The 14,698-nt window shown below is 39.9% G+C and overlaps 1 protein-coding gene across 11 annotated transcripts in view; it reads left to right on the top strand.

Moving 5' to 3' along the window:
* Positions 1-14,698, top strand: part of Pde1c (phosphodiesterase 1C) — a 606,321-nt gene that overhangs the window by 581,942 nt on the left and 9,681 nt on the right. For 5 of the 11 annotated variants that reach the window (XM_048786434.1, XM_048786431.1, XM_048786441.1 and 2 more), the window contains one exon: positions 3,213-3,281. In XM_048786434.1, the coding sequence (XP_048642391.1) occupies positions 3,213-3,281 (69 nt within the window). Of the gene's footprint in view, positions 1-3,212; positions 3,282-5,303; positions 11,492-14,698 lie in introns of those variants that run through there. The other 6 variants (XM_048786440.1, XM_048786437.1, XM_048786444.1 and 3 more) reach the window with 3 other exon arrangements.

Here is a 14,698-nt window from a genome sequence, read left to right as displayed (position 1 = left end):
GCAATTTTCAAGTACTCGTGTAGGCAGGATTAAATTGGACCTCTCTAGAAGAGTCTCCACCAAAAGCCATAGTTTCCACCAGGAAGGAAAGTTCTGGTGTAGTGGGTAAACCTAGGATGCCTGAGCCTCACAGCCACCTGAGAGCCACCTCAGAGCCACACTGTGGCAAGTGTGAAATATCCATATCCCTGGGGCATCTTCTCCAGAAGTGCTGGCTCCCTATGGTTTGGTCTGGTCAGAGAACCCGGTTTTGTTTTCTCCTTTTGTTAATTGTTCCAGGTTTTTTTGATCCTTACACAAAGTGGAGAGGCTGTATTGGAAGACCAAGAGGAAATAAGAGTCATGGGAAAAAAATTTCTGTATGTTTGAACTTTGAAGGGTCTTGGCTAAATTTTACCCACCATCAATACCCAGTAACTTTACACAAATTGCTTAAACTTCCTTTGTCTCCAAATACTATAAAATGTGAATATTCTTATTGTCAGAATGTTATTATCAGAAAGAATATGCACTTCCTTGTTCCTAGTTAATAGTGTACCAGGGACATAGAAACCTCTTAATAGCTGGCAGTGACTATTACTAAGGACCAAGCAACCGCATTGGGAATAATAGCTCTGAATAAAAAAGTCCTAAATCCTGTCTCTATCCTAGAAGAGGCATTCTCAACTGAGGGCAATTTTGCCTCCAGAAGAAATTTGTCATTGCCCGGAGGATACTTTTGATTGTTGTGACTTGGGAGGTGGTACTGACATCTAGTGGGTAGAGGCCAGGAATAGTTCTAAAACCTCCTGCAATGCCCAGGACACTCCCATCACAAAGAGTCATGCAGCTCAAATGTCATAGTGTCCCTGTTGAGAAAACATGTCCCAAATATTGTGAGACAAACAAAAAGGAAGGATAAACATATTGTATCCTTCTTCAGAGTCCAGGAGAAAACTCTGAAAGCCATAGTTATTGTCCCCATAGTGGAGGTGGATCAATCAGGACACAGGCATTTCTGATGGAACAGGAAGTTTGGAGGTTGGATTTGCATCCTGGTAGCACCCCTGGTCAGGGCTGGCTAGTGGTCCTCCATGCTTTATGTGGGATACAATGTGAACCACACCCTTTGGCCTGCACAAGTGAGGTGGGCCTAGCCTGGACCACAGTGTCATCCTAGGTACATTTTTTTTTTTAATTTCATAGTGACCAAGACACCTTATGAGACTAATGGTCACTAGATTCACCCTGGGGAACTTGCCAAAAAGGCAGAGCACTGACTCCATTCCTACAGATTCTTCCTCAGAGTCCAGGAGAAAACTCTGAAAGCCATAGTTATAAAAATTGCCTTCAGGGACTCTGAAGCACAGGTACAGCCAGTTTAGACCCTTGAAGTTCCCCTATGACTCTGACTTTCAGGGCAGCCATGAAACCTGGGAAATGTACAACTGAAATCCTGCGGGATACAGTTTTTTTTTTTTTTTAACCTCATGCAAATCAAATTTTTTTATAAGTCTGAGGTGATTGGATTAATTTTGTATTTTCTATTTTTTATTAATCCTTCACACTACTGCTATTCCTGCCAATAATAAAAGTAATAATTAATAATAACACAGAACATTGAGGTTGTTCCCTTGTTCTTTAAGATTTAAAATGAAACAGCTTCAAACACCATTCAAAGTGCATTCCCCCACTTCTCACCAGGAATTCAGGTACAGGGAAAGCTCACTGCTCACCCACTCACCTCCAGCCCCAAATTCCTGCTTCCTTTGATGCCCATTAGCCTGTGGGTCATCTTGTTACCTTTTCTGGTGACTCTGTTGACAGTTTTCTCCATCAACCCAATTACCACTCACACCAGGCCTCCATGTATGGAGCAAACTTTATTTAAAATCTGAAGGACTCATAACAGGAATAACATTGACTCTCTACTCTCTGCTCAAGGATTCTCTCTGCATTCCTACTAGCTCAGACTTCTGGCATCTGCTGGGTTGCTGGATTCTGGCTTCCAGGCCTCTTCCTCCTCATTCTGAATGGCAAAAATCAAAGAATGAAAGAATGAATGATTGAATGAATGATATTTATAAATGTATATAAGATACATTTGCATGTATGAGTCGATGTGTACCTATATATTTACATATGAATATGTATGTGTATGTGTGTATACAATAACCAGTACACATATCTATGTACACACACATGTGTAAAATGTAAATGTTCTTTTGTAAAACAATCAGCCCTTCCTCTGTCCCTTTGCTGATTTGTCCTTATTGATTCTACTCTGGAGACTGCCTTTTCAATCCCTCAGGAACCCATTAAACTGTTTATAGAACACAGATAATCCTGTTCCTGATAAAATACTGGGGTGCTCAGAGAATCTACTCCCTGGCATTTGTGTAGTCCCCCACAGTTCCTGAGTGCTCTAACATACCTTGGTTCCTTTGATCTTCACCAGCACACTTGGATGTAATTACTGTAATTTCACTTTTATTTTGGATGGAGACCTGAGCCTCAGAGAGATCCAGTTATAATGGCTTGAGATCCAATGGCAAGGAGAGGCTACAGAGACAAAGCAGGAACCAAACCCCAATTCCTCAATTCTAAATACAGAACTTTCCTTTCCCAGCTAGTAGTTCTGTACCATGGATGCATATTAGGATCATCTGAGGGGATTTAAAAATACCAATGCTAGCCGGGTGCATTGGCACATGCCTGTAATCCCAGAGGCTCGGGAGGCTGAGGCAACAGGATGGCATTCGAAGCCAGCTTCAGCAACTTAGCAAGATCCTAAGCAACTCAGTGAGACTCTGTCACAAAATAAAATACTAAAAATGGCTGGGGATATGGCTCAGTGGTTAAGCACTGCTGGGTTTAATCCCTGGTATCAAAAGAAAAATACTAAAGCTGGGTTCCACCCCAGTACCATGTAAACAGAAGGTTTTGGGGCAACACCCTAAGGAATTGCATGTTTAGAAGCTTTCCCAGTGCTGCCAAAGTGCACCCTGTTCAGGTGCATTGGTCTGCACATGCCAACCTGCCAACCAGGGGACGGAGCACAATCACTCACACAAAGATCAAAGCTGGACTCGTGGCTCTTTGGGACCATAGACTGTGCATTGCCCTGTTGTCTCACCCAACCTTCTATTAGACCCAAACTTTTGGATTTATCGAACGTATTTCAGGTGTATCCACCATCCTACTTTTCCTTATCCTCTTTTTCCTCTTTACAGGCACAAAGAAGCGTTCTCATGGCTCACCAGCCCCCAGCACTAGCTCCACAAGTCGCCTTACCTTGCCAGGTGGGTAAATGGTATTGTGCTATGATCTTAGTGACCACACACAACCTAGAAAACTGCTTTATCAAGAGTTGAGTGTAGTGGTTAATAAATTGAAAATCTGGCCCCTTGTTTATCTAGTCTGCTTCACTATCAGAGAGCTATGTGCCTGGCATCCATATGGGTGAGGTTCCAACAGAAAGGGTTCCATAATTAGTTCACAATCTCTTCTACTCACCAACGGAAAGAATAGAGTTTTATTCTTTATGGACATTCATCTAGACAGGCGACAGAAATCTGTAGCCTGAGAGGCAGGTGGTGCAGGGAAAGAAGTGTGAATCTGGAGAGAAAGACATGAATTTATAATTCAGTTTTGCCTTGTTCAAACTTTGCCACCTCATCTACACTGTATCTTCCTGGAACTTTGTTTTTCCCATGGGTCTCCTCTGTCTGATGAGGATTGGGAAATAATGCTTGTAAATGTAGCATAGTACTGACCCAGTATCATAGCTAATGATGTAGCTCATTTCTACTTTTGAGGAATATGAAAATATTCATGACCTGGATCCCATCTAACCCAGACTAGATAATTTTTAAACATTGATAATGATCATTTGTAGATGCCAGTTAATATAAGGGGTGCCAATTGGTCACTCTATGTCCAGACATAGTCTTACATTTTCTACTACAATTTAATTGTAGTGGAACTTGGAAAACACATATCTGTTTGGGGAGAAGGAGAGATTATAAAAGGTAAACATGGCCATTTAAAAATACTTTTTAAATAATAAAAAATTGGGGAAGGAAAAATTTGAAGAATAATGGTATTCCCTCAGACTTAAACTAAATGACCTCTCCTTCTGTCTTTATTAAATACTTTGATGCTTAAATTCAAATGATACTTTAAGTGTAATTTTGTTTCTCCCCTTTGAAATTTACCCTTACATTAAATGTTTCTTCATGTTAGTAATTTTTTTTATTATTATTAGTTGTTCAAAACATTACAAAGCTCTTGACATATCATATGATTGGTTCATATTTTTGTGATTACACTATGATTTACTTATATTTTCATTGATAATTTGCCATTCATGTAGCTTACATTTTTATTGCTATAAGTAATGTCATCTTCTTATGCAAGAGCCCATAAGAATTCATTGGGATAGATTCCTAGAGACAGATTATTAACTTAAGGATATATACATATTTAGTTTCCTGACATTTATTACAAAATGATTTTCAGAAATGTAATGTTAATTTACACTTTTAGTGTGAATTTTCCCATTCCACTATTGTCCACTATTGCTAATGCTGAGCATTATTTTTAATACTTTACCACCTTGGTAAGAAAACATGACATGTTCTTCATATTTGGCTTGCCTTTATTAGTTTTTACAAAAAAAAAAAAAACTGTCTGTCTTGTGATGTTAATTCATGTCTTGGATTTCTTCTTTTGGGAACTAACATATTGCATCTATTCTGAAAGGCACATTGCCTTGTATTTTAACCCTTCTGAAGTTGGGGTACTTTGAAATCTGTGGGCTGTGATAATTTAACTAGCAGCTATTTTTTCTTGCTTGTGCATGAAGTAATAGTTCACTTCATAATTAGTGGCATTATTAGGCAAATGAAATATAATCTACGTCTACTTGCTTTTTCAACTTCATTTTCTGCAGCTTCTTTACCCTGGTTCAACATCTGGATTCACTGGGTGTCTGCTGAGTAGCCCTTGAATTTCCTGCCTCTGTCACTGCCTGAAACTAATTTCCCTTGGCTTCTCTTGGTTCATTTCTCATTGTAGTCCTCTCCAGATCATCTAGGTGGTGATTGCATTATGGGGATTTGCTGATATGTGCCTCTACCTGTTGATAGGTTGCTTTTTTCCACAGTGGAGACCATCTTATTCTTTTCTGACTCCGGGTATCATCCCGTGTTTACAAGGTTGGGTACATGAGTGGGTGTTTGATTTATGATGCTGTTGAGAGGAACCATCCAAACTCATTTTGACGTTTGGATTTCTTTCAACTATACTCGCTTGTTTTTTAGTACTGAGTGGACCTGGCCTCACAGGGTCTGGAAGCCCCTGTCATGGTGTCCTTGCTGTGGCCATCATGCTTTTAGGACTTAGGAAGAAAACAGCTCTACACCAAGCAATTCCAGAGTCAAGGGATGACATCTGCTCCTCATAGACTCATTTTATTCCTGATTCAGGTGGAACTGTGGAGGTCTACCTGGTCTTACACAAGGAGGTGCCAAGCTGACAGGGTCCCACCTGCTCTGCTGGGCACCCACGGCTGGCTTGTTGGGCTTGCATGGCCTCTGATCAGAGGCACACCACCTTGTTCTTAGTCTGACTATGGTAGTCTGAGTTGATCCCAGACTTGTGTCTCAGGTTTTTGAGTTCTTACCATCTCGAAAGCCTAGATAAGTGGAAGGGTGGCTCCCAAAGCAATGATGACAGTTGACCACACAGTCCACTGATCCTCTCCACCTCGCCCATTATAGTGGCCAGCTCCCCTCCGTCCTCCCTAAGGAGCTTCACTCATTGCTTGCCTGTCGCTCAAATGCACTGAGGCCTCCTCCCCTGGCCTAGCCAGTGCCTGCTCATGCCCCCGCTTAAGAGGAGTTTCATTGCCATCACAGCTGTACAAGGCACAATTCTTAACCACCACCAACAAACAGCTTTTAAACACCTTTGATCATACAATCAGTTGAATAGACCTAGCTCGGGATTTCAAGATTTGGATGTTGTTTTCTTCAATACCATCTAAGTGGCCAGATCCATTGTAATCAACTCCGTTAGCTGCAGGCTGATCAATTCATCAATCATTGTTGCATGAAGGGGTGAAAACGTCTGTTGTGAATTCCAGCCAAGTGGCCTAGGAAGTTCATTCTTTAACACACATTCCTTTGCTCCAAACACATACAAGGATGGGCAAAATAGAAAAATCAATTTAAAAAAAATTAAAGACCAATATTAGACAACCTGCTCTAGGGACCAGAAATAAAAGGGAATCCTTTCACACAAACTGTGACCAACAGTCGAGCCATGGACAGCTGTGCTCTGTATCCTGAGTGGGGAGAGTCAGGAAGTAGCAGAAGGAGCTAAACTGTCAGGAGAGATCTGAACACAGGACTTGGGCTGGGAGCTAAAACCACTACTGCTGACCTGCAGCCTGGTGCTGCAGCCAAATAGTACCAACAGGAAGCTGGTGGCCTAGAGAGTTGGAAAAACATTGATCCAGCTTTTCTACCAGACCACACTAGCTTCGGAATTGGATCTGCAATATCCCCAATGATTCTGGAGACTCTAGACACAAATTATCATTGTAAGTCCTGGCTCTGATGTGGAAGTTTAAGGGACCCATAGAAACAATTACACAACTCTAGACAGGAGAAGGAACTTGGGGAGGGGGAGGGAAGGCAGTGGGGAAGCACAAAGCACTAAAATTCCACAGGTCACAAGAGAAGCACTGAAGTTGGACTTTATCAAGGTTAAAAACTTGTGCGCATCAAAGGACATTACCAGCAGAATGAAAGGCAACTCATGGAATGGGAGAAAGTATTAGCAGATCAGACGCCTGATGAAGGGTTAACATCCAGGAATGTAAAGAACTTCAACAGCAGCAAAAACCAAGCAACCCAACTAAAAAATGAGGGAAGGACTAGAATAGACAGGTCTCCAGTGAAGATCTACACACAGACAATAAGCATATAGCAAGATACTTGACATCATGTAAATCAGGGAAATGCAAATCAAAACTACAAGTGAGAGCTGACTTCAAATGCACTAGGATGGCTAGAATAAAAAAAAATGGACAATAAGAAGTGTTGGTGAATATGTAGAGAAATTGGGAGCCTTACACATTGCTGGTAGGGATGTAAAATGGCATAAGCACTTTGTCAAAGTTTGACAGTAAAAAGTTAAACATAGGGTGATCATGTGACCCAGCAAGTTCACTCCCAGGTATATGCCCAACAGAAATGAAAATATATTCACGTAAAACTTGGTTTACAACTGTCCACAGCAGCATTATTACTCATAGTATCCCAAACATAAAAGCAACATAAATTTTCATCAAATGATAAATATATAAGTAAAATGTCATATCTCTTTAAATGGATGAAGTACACTGATACATTCTACATCATGGACGAACCTTGAAAACATTTTGTTCAGCAGAAAAAGTCAGAGACATGTGTCAAATGATTTCTTTTCTAGAAAATATCCAGAATGGCTAATTCATAGAAACAGATAGCAAATTAGTGATTGTCAGGGGCTGAGGTGAGGTCAGAATGAGGTCAGACTTCTCAAGAGTGGAACATTTCTTTTAGAGGTAATTAAAATGCTCTGGAATTAGGTGGTGGTGATGTTCACACAATGTTATTAATATCCCAAAAGATACTAAATAGTATACCTCAGAAAATGAATTTTATGGTATATGAATTGTAACTCAATAAAAAATGAAGGAGTATGAAGATAAACTGCCATGCATCTGTCAGGAACTCTAGTAGGACATTGAGAAAGTAGTGGAGAAACCACATTTCATCAAACAAGATAGGGTGTTCCAGAACTGAAGAAATATTCAGATTCAAAGATGGAACATGTACCCCAATTGCCTTACCTAACTAAAAACAAATGCATACATAAAGACATTTGGTGGGGGGGATTGCCCAAAAATTATGCCAGGTGAGGAGGGGTCTTAAATGCTGAAAGAGACTGGTTAGGTTTAGGGAAGCTGAAAGAAATCAACTGACAGCAACATTTGCATTGGCAGCAGTAGATGCCAGAAGGCAATGAAAATATATCTTCCATGTGCAAAGGGAAAATAAAGAAATATGTAATAGCTAAAATAGCTAGCTTATTATTCATGAGTGAAGTCAAAGTAAAAATATTTTCAGGTATACAAGGATATAATTTACCACTTATGAGCCTTTGCTTTAAAAAGTGTTAGGAGATATACTTCAAGAAGATATCCCTAAAACAAAGGAGTGAGATACAAGAATTAATGGTGACCACACAAGTAAATTAAAAAATTAGTTGATAAGTTTGAGTAACCAGTGGCTATAGAAATAATGTCCAATTTTGATTAAAATATGAAACAGAGGCTATGTATGGAAGAAGAGATATTTTAATATGGAGTTAAGGAATACTAAGATCTATTTTGTCTTTGGGGACAACTTGGCAATTTTGTAACTTTTACCACAAAGGATCATTTGTGAAATAATTAAAATATGACTTACTTTTTTTTTTCTGAACTTAATGAGCCCCCAATTCATATGTTGAAATCTAACCCCAGTATAATCATATTTGGAGGTGAGTTGGTCATGAGGGTGGATGCTCATGGATTAGTGCCCTTATAAAAGGGACCCCCAGAGAGCTGGCTAGCTCTTTCCACTGAAAGAGAATGCAAGAAGAAGTTGACAGTCCATAACCTGAGGGAAGGGGGCCCTCACCAGAACCCAACCATTCTGACATCCCAACCATAGACTTCCAGCCTCAGAACTGTAAGAAATAAATTTTCATTATACTTTATTATAGCCTCCCATGCTGACTAGAACAGATATCTCAATCAACAAATGAACAACAAACAGAGAATATAGAAAATACATCAACTTAGAAAAAGAAAGAAAGACAAAATAGCAGAGAATAAAGAATGAAAAACACAAAACAATATTAGATGATCAATATAAGTCCAATAGTATCAATAAATAACAATAATTGCAAGTGGTTTAAATTTGCTTTTAAAATACAGAGCTTAACTGATTCAAAAAATCCAGCTCCCTTCTGCTTTTAGGAGACACACCTATTTTGAAAACTCACTGAGGTTTGTTAATGTATTACAAAAGACATGCAAAATATAAAGCTAGCTCTTTGCAATGTGTCTGTATAGCATTCTAGTATGCAAATATACCACAAGATACTTAATCATCCCTCTATTTATGGTTGTTTTGATTTTTTAATGTTACATTATTAACATAATGTTAAGCAAGTAAAGCAAGTTGCAACAATATATATTACATCTAATACAAAGTATATTATTTAAAACATGCAGAAATAGTAGATATTTTATGGATGCAAATGTATCAATCTCATACATATATGCACAAGAATAATAAATACCAAATTTTCAATGATGGGTTTTTTAGGGGTGATTGCAGAGATTAAAATAGAGAGGAGGAATACTAGGTAACTCAATTCCACCGGCATTATCTAATCTCTTTAAAAACATTTTTGAGCAATTATGGAAAGCATTTATATCTGTCTAAACTGTATTGAGAATACAGGTATTTATTATGTGAGCATTTCTGCTTTTTGTATGCTTAAAATAGTTTATATTAAAGAAATTTTATGTGAAAAATCTCTGGCTGTTGTGCAAACCAATTTTGTTTGGTTTCTTTCAAGTTGATGATTTAACGTGTTTCTAAGAAATGTAATGTCTTCCTCTCTAACCTCTTGGGTGGGATGGGTGTTGGGATATGAGCATTTGAGTATGAAGAAAGTTCTGTAAGCAGCATGGCAATCCAGAAGCCACCAGCAATCCCTTCCTTAAACACCTGCTTGTAAGGTTTCTGAAATTATCTAAGGGGTCATCTGGAACATCTAGCCCTGGAAAACTTCTTGTGGGGACACAGCCTTGATTCCTTGTACATCTGTAGCAAAGTGACTATTGTAAGGGAAAGTAATAGCACCTGCAGCCATTTTTTTTCTAGAGCCAAATTCATCTATTGCCCCATGGGATTTGTGAACCCACCAAGCTCCATGGGTGGGCCATCAGTGATGGAGAGCTGGGGGAATGTTGGCTCTTCCTGGAGGAGTGGCTCATGACCGCTAATGATCCCGGCTAGTCCATGGTCTTGCCTCTGAGCAGTTCCAGGGCGCCTGATTTTCCTGAAGTGATCTTAGATGAAAAGGTATAGTACCTTAGTCACTTGCTGATGCAGATGTGGCTGACTGCTCCTCCCTGCGTGCTGCTGCTGGAGTGCACCCTAGTATTGGCAGTAGACGCGGCTCTGCTTCTAAACTCCACTGCCTGCTGTAGAAAGAGTTTGTGGGTTAGACACCAGCTGGCTCTCAATGACATTGTTGTGTGTCCTGTTTTAGGGGACTACGGATAAAACATCCCTCTGGAAGCTTCCTCGGACGAGACCTGGCCATCTCTGAGGTCTGAAGACATTTTAGAAAGCTTATGATTCTTTTTCCAAAACAAAAATTATACATATTGTAAGTTATTGAGTATTTAACTTCAAATATTCTGACTTCTGAGCTCCCTAATACAGGTTTGTTTTTTGTTTTTGTTTTTGTTTTTGTAACAGGGTTTGAAACCAGGGGCACTTAACCACTGAGCCACATCCCGAAACCTTTTTATATTTTACTTATAAAAATAAAAACAGGCTCTCACTGAGTTGCTTAGCACCTCTCTAAATTGCTGAACTAGCAATCCTCCTGCCTCAACCTCCTGAGCTGCTCAGATTAGAGGCGTGTGCCATGTCACTAAGTTCCTAATACAGGTTTTTAACAAGTATCTTTATATGTATTACATATCTACAAAAACCAGGGACAATGCTAGGTTCTTAACATGTATTAGAACCTCACAGCTCTCCAAGGAAGGTATTTTTACCTTCATTTTGCAGTTTAGGAAACTGAGGCACAGATAATGGCTAGCCTAAAGTTAGCCCTTTTCTGTGCAACTCATTGCCACTTAGCAAAGCTGATGCTAACTAGTCTACACCTGTTACTACTTAGTTCACACTTGTATTCTGCATGGGGAGCAGATCAGTTCCCCATCTACCAACTCCAAGTCCCTCTTTGGGATGTGGAGGGACCCTAGACTCTTTCAAGTGAAGACTCGAATGATTGTTCTCTCTGCGACTATCTTTCACCTTGAGTTCAGTATGAGAGATGGCAGCTGTCATTTACTATGGACAGAGTCAAAGCTCATTTGTTATGCTTCAATTTAGTGCTTCAGAGTTCTATGACCCTGAAGAAATGTGTCTTTACAGGCTTCTTCTGAAATTGGTCACTGTGAGTGTGGACGAAGGACAGAGAGCTATGTGAAAAATATACATGTTGATGAGAAAAAAAATCAAGTGAAGGACAGCTTGCATAACATCTAAAATATTTTTCTCCATTGAAACAGCATGAATCATGCCCTTTGTACGTGCCATAGCAAACAAAATGAAAATGAAGAATGAAACTAAAAATGATCAGCTCCTTCAAGGAGCTTATTTTTTTTTTTAATTTTTTATTGTTGGCTGTTCAAAACATTACATAGTTCTTGATATATCATATTTCACACTTTGATTCAAGTGGGTTATGAGCTCCCATTTTTACCCCATATACAAATTGCAGAATCACATCAGTTACACATCCATTGATTTACATATTGCCATACTAGTGTCTGTTGTGTTCTGCTGCCTTTCCTATCCTCTACTATCCCCCCTCCCCTCCCCTCCCCTCCCCTCTTCTCTCTCTGCCCCCTCTACTGACATTCATTTGTCCCCCTTGTATTATTTTTCCCTTTCCCCTCACTTCCTCTTGTATGTACTTTTGTATAACTCTGAGGGTCTCCTTCCATTTCCATGCAATTTCCCTTCTCTCTCCCTTTCCCTCCCACCTCTCATCCCTGTTTAATGTTAATCTTCTTCTCATGCTCTTCGACCCTACTCTGTTCTTAGTTACTCTCCTTATATCAAAGAAGACATTTGGCATTTGTTTTTTAGGGATTGGCTAGCTTCACTTAGCATAATCTGCTCTAATGCCATCCATTTCCCTGTAAATTCTATGATTTTGTCATTTTTTAATGCAGAGTAATACTCCATTGTGTATAAATGCCACATTTTTTTTATCCATTCGTCTATTGAAGGGCATCTAGGTTGGTTCCACAGTCTTGCTATTGTGAATTGTGCTGCTATGAACATCGATGTAGCAGTGTCCCTGTAGCATGCTCTTTTTAGGTCTTTAGGGAATAGACCGAGAAGGGGAATAGCTGGGTCAAATGGTGGCTCCATTCCCAGCTTTCCAAGAAATCTCCATACTGCTTTCCAAATTGGCTACACCAATTTGCAGTCCCACCAAATAAGATGGGGAAATCCTGTGACATTGAAAAAAAAATTTTTTTTAAATAAGGAGCTTATTTTTAAAAAATTTTTTTTTTCAATGTCACAGGATTTCCCCATCTTATTTAATTGTTCCTCCTCTTTTGCCACTGTCAGGAGAGGAGGGCTTATAAACTATGCCTCAGTGCCTCTCTGTATTACTGTGAGACCTATAGAAACAAGCTGAGATTGGAGCATTTGTATAAAACAGAAATTCACTCAGGCCCCAAACTTGAAACTTGAGAGGAAAGGAACATGCTGACATTCTTTGTAAGCAGACATGGGCAGCCAACCTAGGTTGCAGAAGTAAGGAAGAAATATTAGCTTCTGTGGACTCTGGCAACTTTGCCAGTTTGCTGTATATTTCAGGAGAGTCATTTATCCTTTAAATGGGAAATTTCTGAAGGCAGCTGAGTGTGATGTAATGTGTTCAGCCATTTACATACTTCTCAGCACCAACCGTTATCAGTACTATGATGAAGTTCCAGGGATGCTAGTGTCCCTGTCCTCAGGAAGTTGATATGCAGGACTGAATTGCCTGTGGGATAAATGAAGGGTCTAAAAGATCAGGGAATTGGCTCAGTAATGGCTTCCAATGAAAGTGACTCAAAGAATTATTATGCCTCAGCCTAATGAATGCGAAGACTCTGAAAGAATCAGAAGCGCCCTTGCCATTTCCCTAATTTCCCTACATTTTCCTAATTACAACAAGATTAAAATTCAGGGACTGGAACTCCTTCTAGTGTGGGTGTTTGTCTAAGCCACCTTCCCACGGGGATTTCTGGCACTCTTTTATATTTGGGGTTAGGCCTTGCTCAAAGAAACTGAATGAACCCCCATAATTTTACATTGCTTAATTCAAAATGTTTTGCTTAGAATGGTACGTGGTTTGAGAAAGTCATTCCCTTTCTGAACGAATGGGAAAGGAAAGAATATATAGATACCTATAAATGTACATTTTGGATAATTAGTCTTTTGTGAATCCAAGTGGTCACTGTGAGTGTGGACGAAGGACAGAGAGCTATGTGGAAAATATGTGGAAAATTTGCCTCTCTGCCAAATATGCACCAATAAATTCATTAATTTAATCTCTTCATTGTGTGATCAGACCTTTTATGAGGTAAAATCTAACTGTGTGGGGAATTAATGTCTTTTCTGCACCGTCGTAAGAGAACTGAACTGTGAGGGCACCATTACAAGGTACTGGTGATGGCCTTCTCTGTTCCTGTGCTGTGTAATAATGGCCACCCTATTCCAAGTACCTGCTACACATTGTACACTGTGCCAGGGACTGCATGCACATTTTCTCACTTACATTCCCTTTAAAATCCTCCTGACAGCCATGCAAGACAGCTACTGTTTTCCCCATTTTACAGAAGGAAGAAAGAACAAATCCCTGGATGCCAGAACTGATGAGTGATTTCCTCAGGATCTTACAACTAGTAACGCTTAGCCCAGTTTTGTGGGCCCCAGGCCATGCTTCTCTCCAAAGGAGATTTCATGGGTTTGTTTTCCCATAATAGACACCGACAAGGGTGGGAAGGTCAAACCAGCGGGGATGGGAGCAGGTTCGCCTATACTGACCAGACCCGTCAGCTGCCCCAGCCATCTCTCTGGCCTTCAATATAGTCATATGTCCCTTTACACCAGGGACACATTCATTGTGATTGCATTGTTGTCCGGACATGACACAGTGTACTTATACGACACTTGGTGGTGTGGCCTACTACCTCTATGCCTGTGAGGCAAATACTGTTCTATATGTGGCTGTCAGTGATGGATTCTCACAATGTGGCACATGCCTATATTATGACTGGCTTGTTCTCAAAACAAACTCAGCCTGATGGTCCTTAACTTTGGCTACACAGTTATGTGATTGGGCCTTACAAACATACTGATGCTTTGGTACCACTCCAAAATACTTCATAGACTCTTAGGGGTAGGACTTAAGCATTAGTACTTTGTAGAGCTTCCTTGGTGATCTGATGGACCTCTAGGGTTGAGGAACACCAGTGGCAACAGATAGCTTCCAGTTGGGTAGAGGGCAGAGAAACTTCGTAGCTTATCTCTTCCATCTCTGCAGGTGTTACTCTGGAGACCTGAAATGCTAGTGGGCGATCTTTCCATAACCACATTGATAGTGAATTGATTCAGGCGGTTCAACTCAGCTTTACCACACAGCTTCTCAGACTATAGGCTTCTTTACCCTGAGCTTTAAAAAAAAAAGAAGAAGAAGAAGAAGAAAGAAGAAGAAAGAAGAAGAAGAAGAAGAAGAAGAAGAAGAAGAAGAAGAAGAAGAAGAAGAAGAAGAAGAAGAAGAAGAAGAAGAAGAAGAAGAAAAA

This window comes from Marmota marmota, unplaced genomic scaffold, assembly GCF_001458135.2.
Source record: "Marmota marmota marmota unplaced genomic scaffold, marMar, whole genome shotgun sequence".
NCBI classification, from domain to species: Eukaryota; Metazoa; Chordata; class Mammalia; order Rodentia; family Sciuridae; genus Marmota; species Marmota marmota.
Note: the sequence above shows the minus strand (reverse complement) of the source record. Positions and strands in the feature narration are given on the sequence as shown.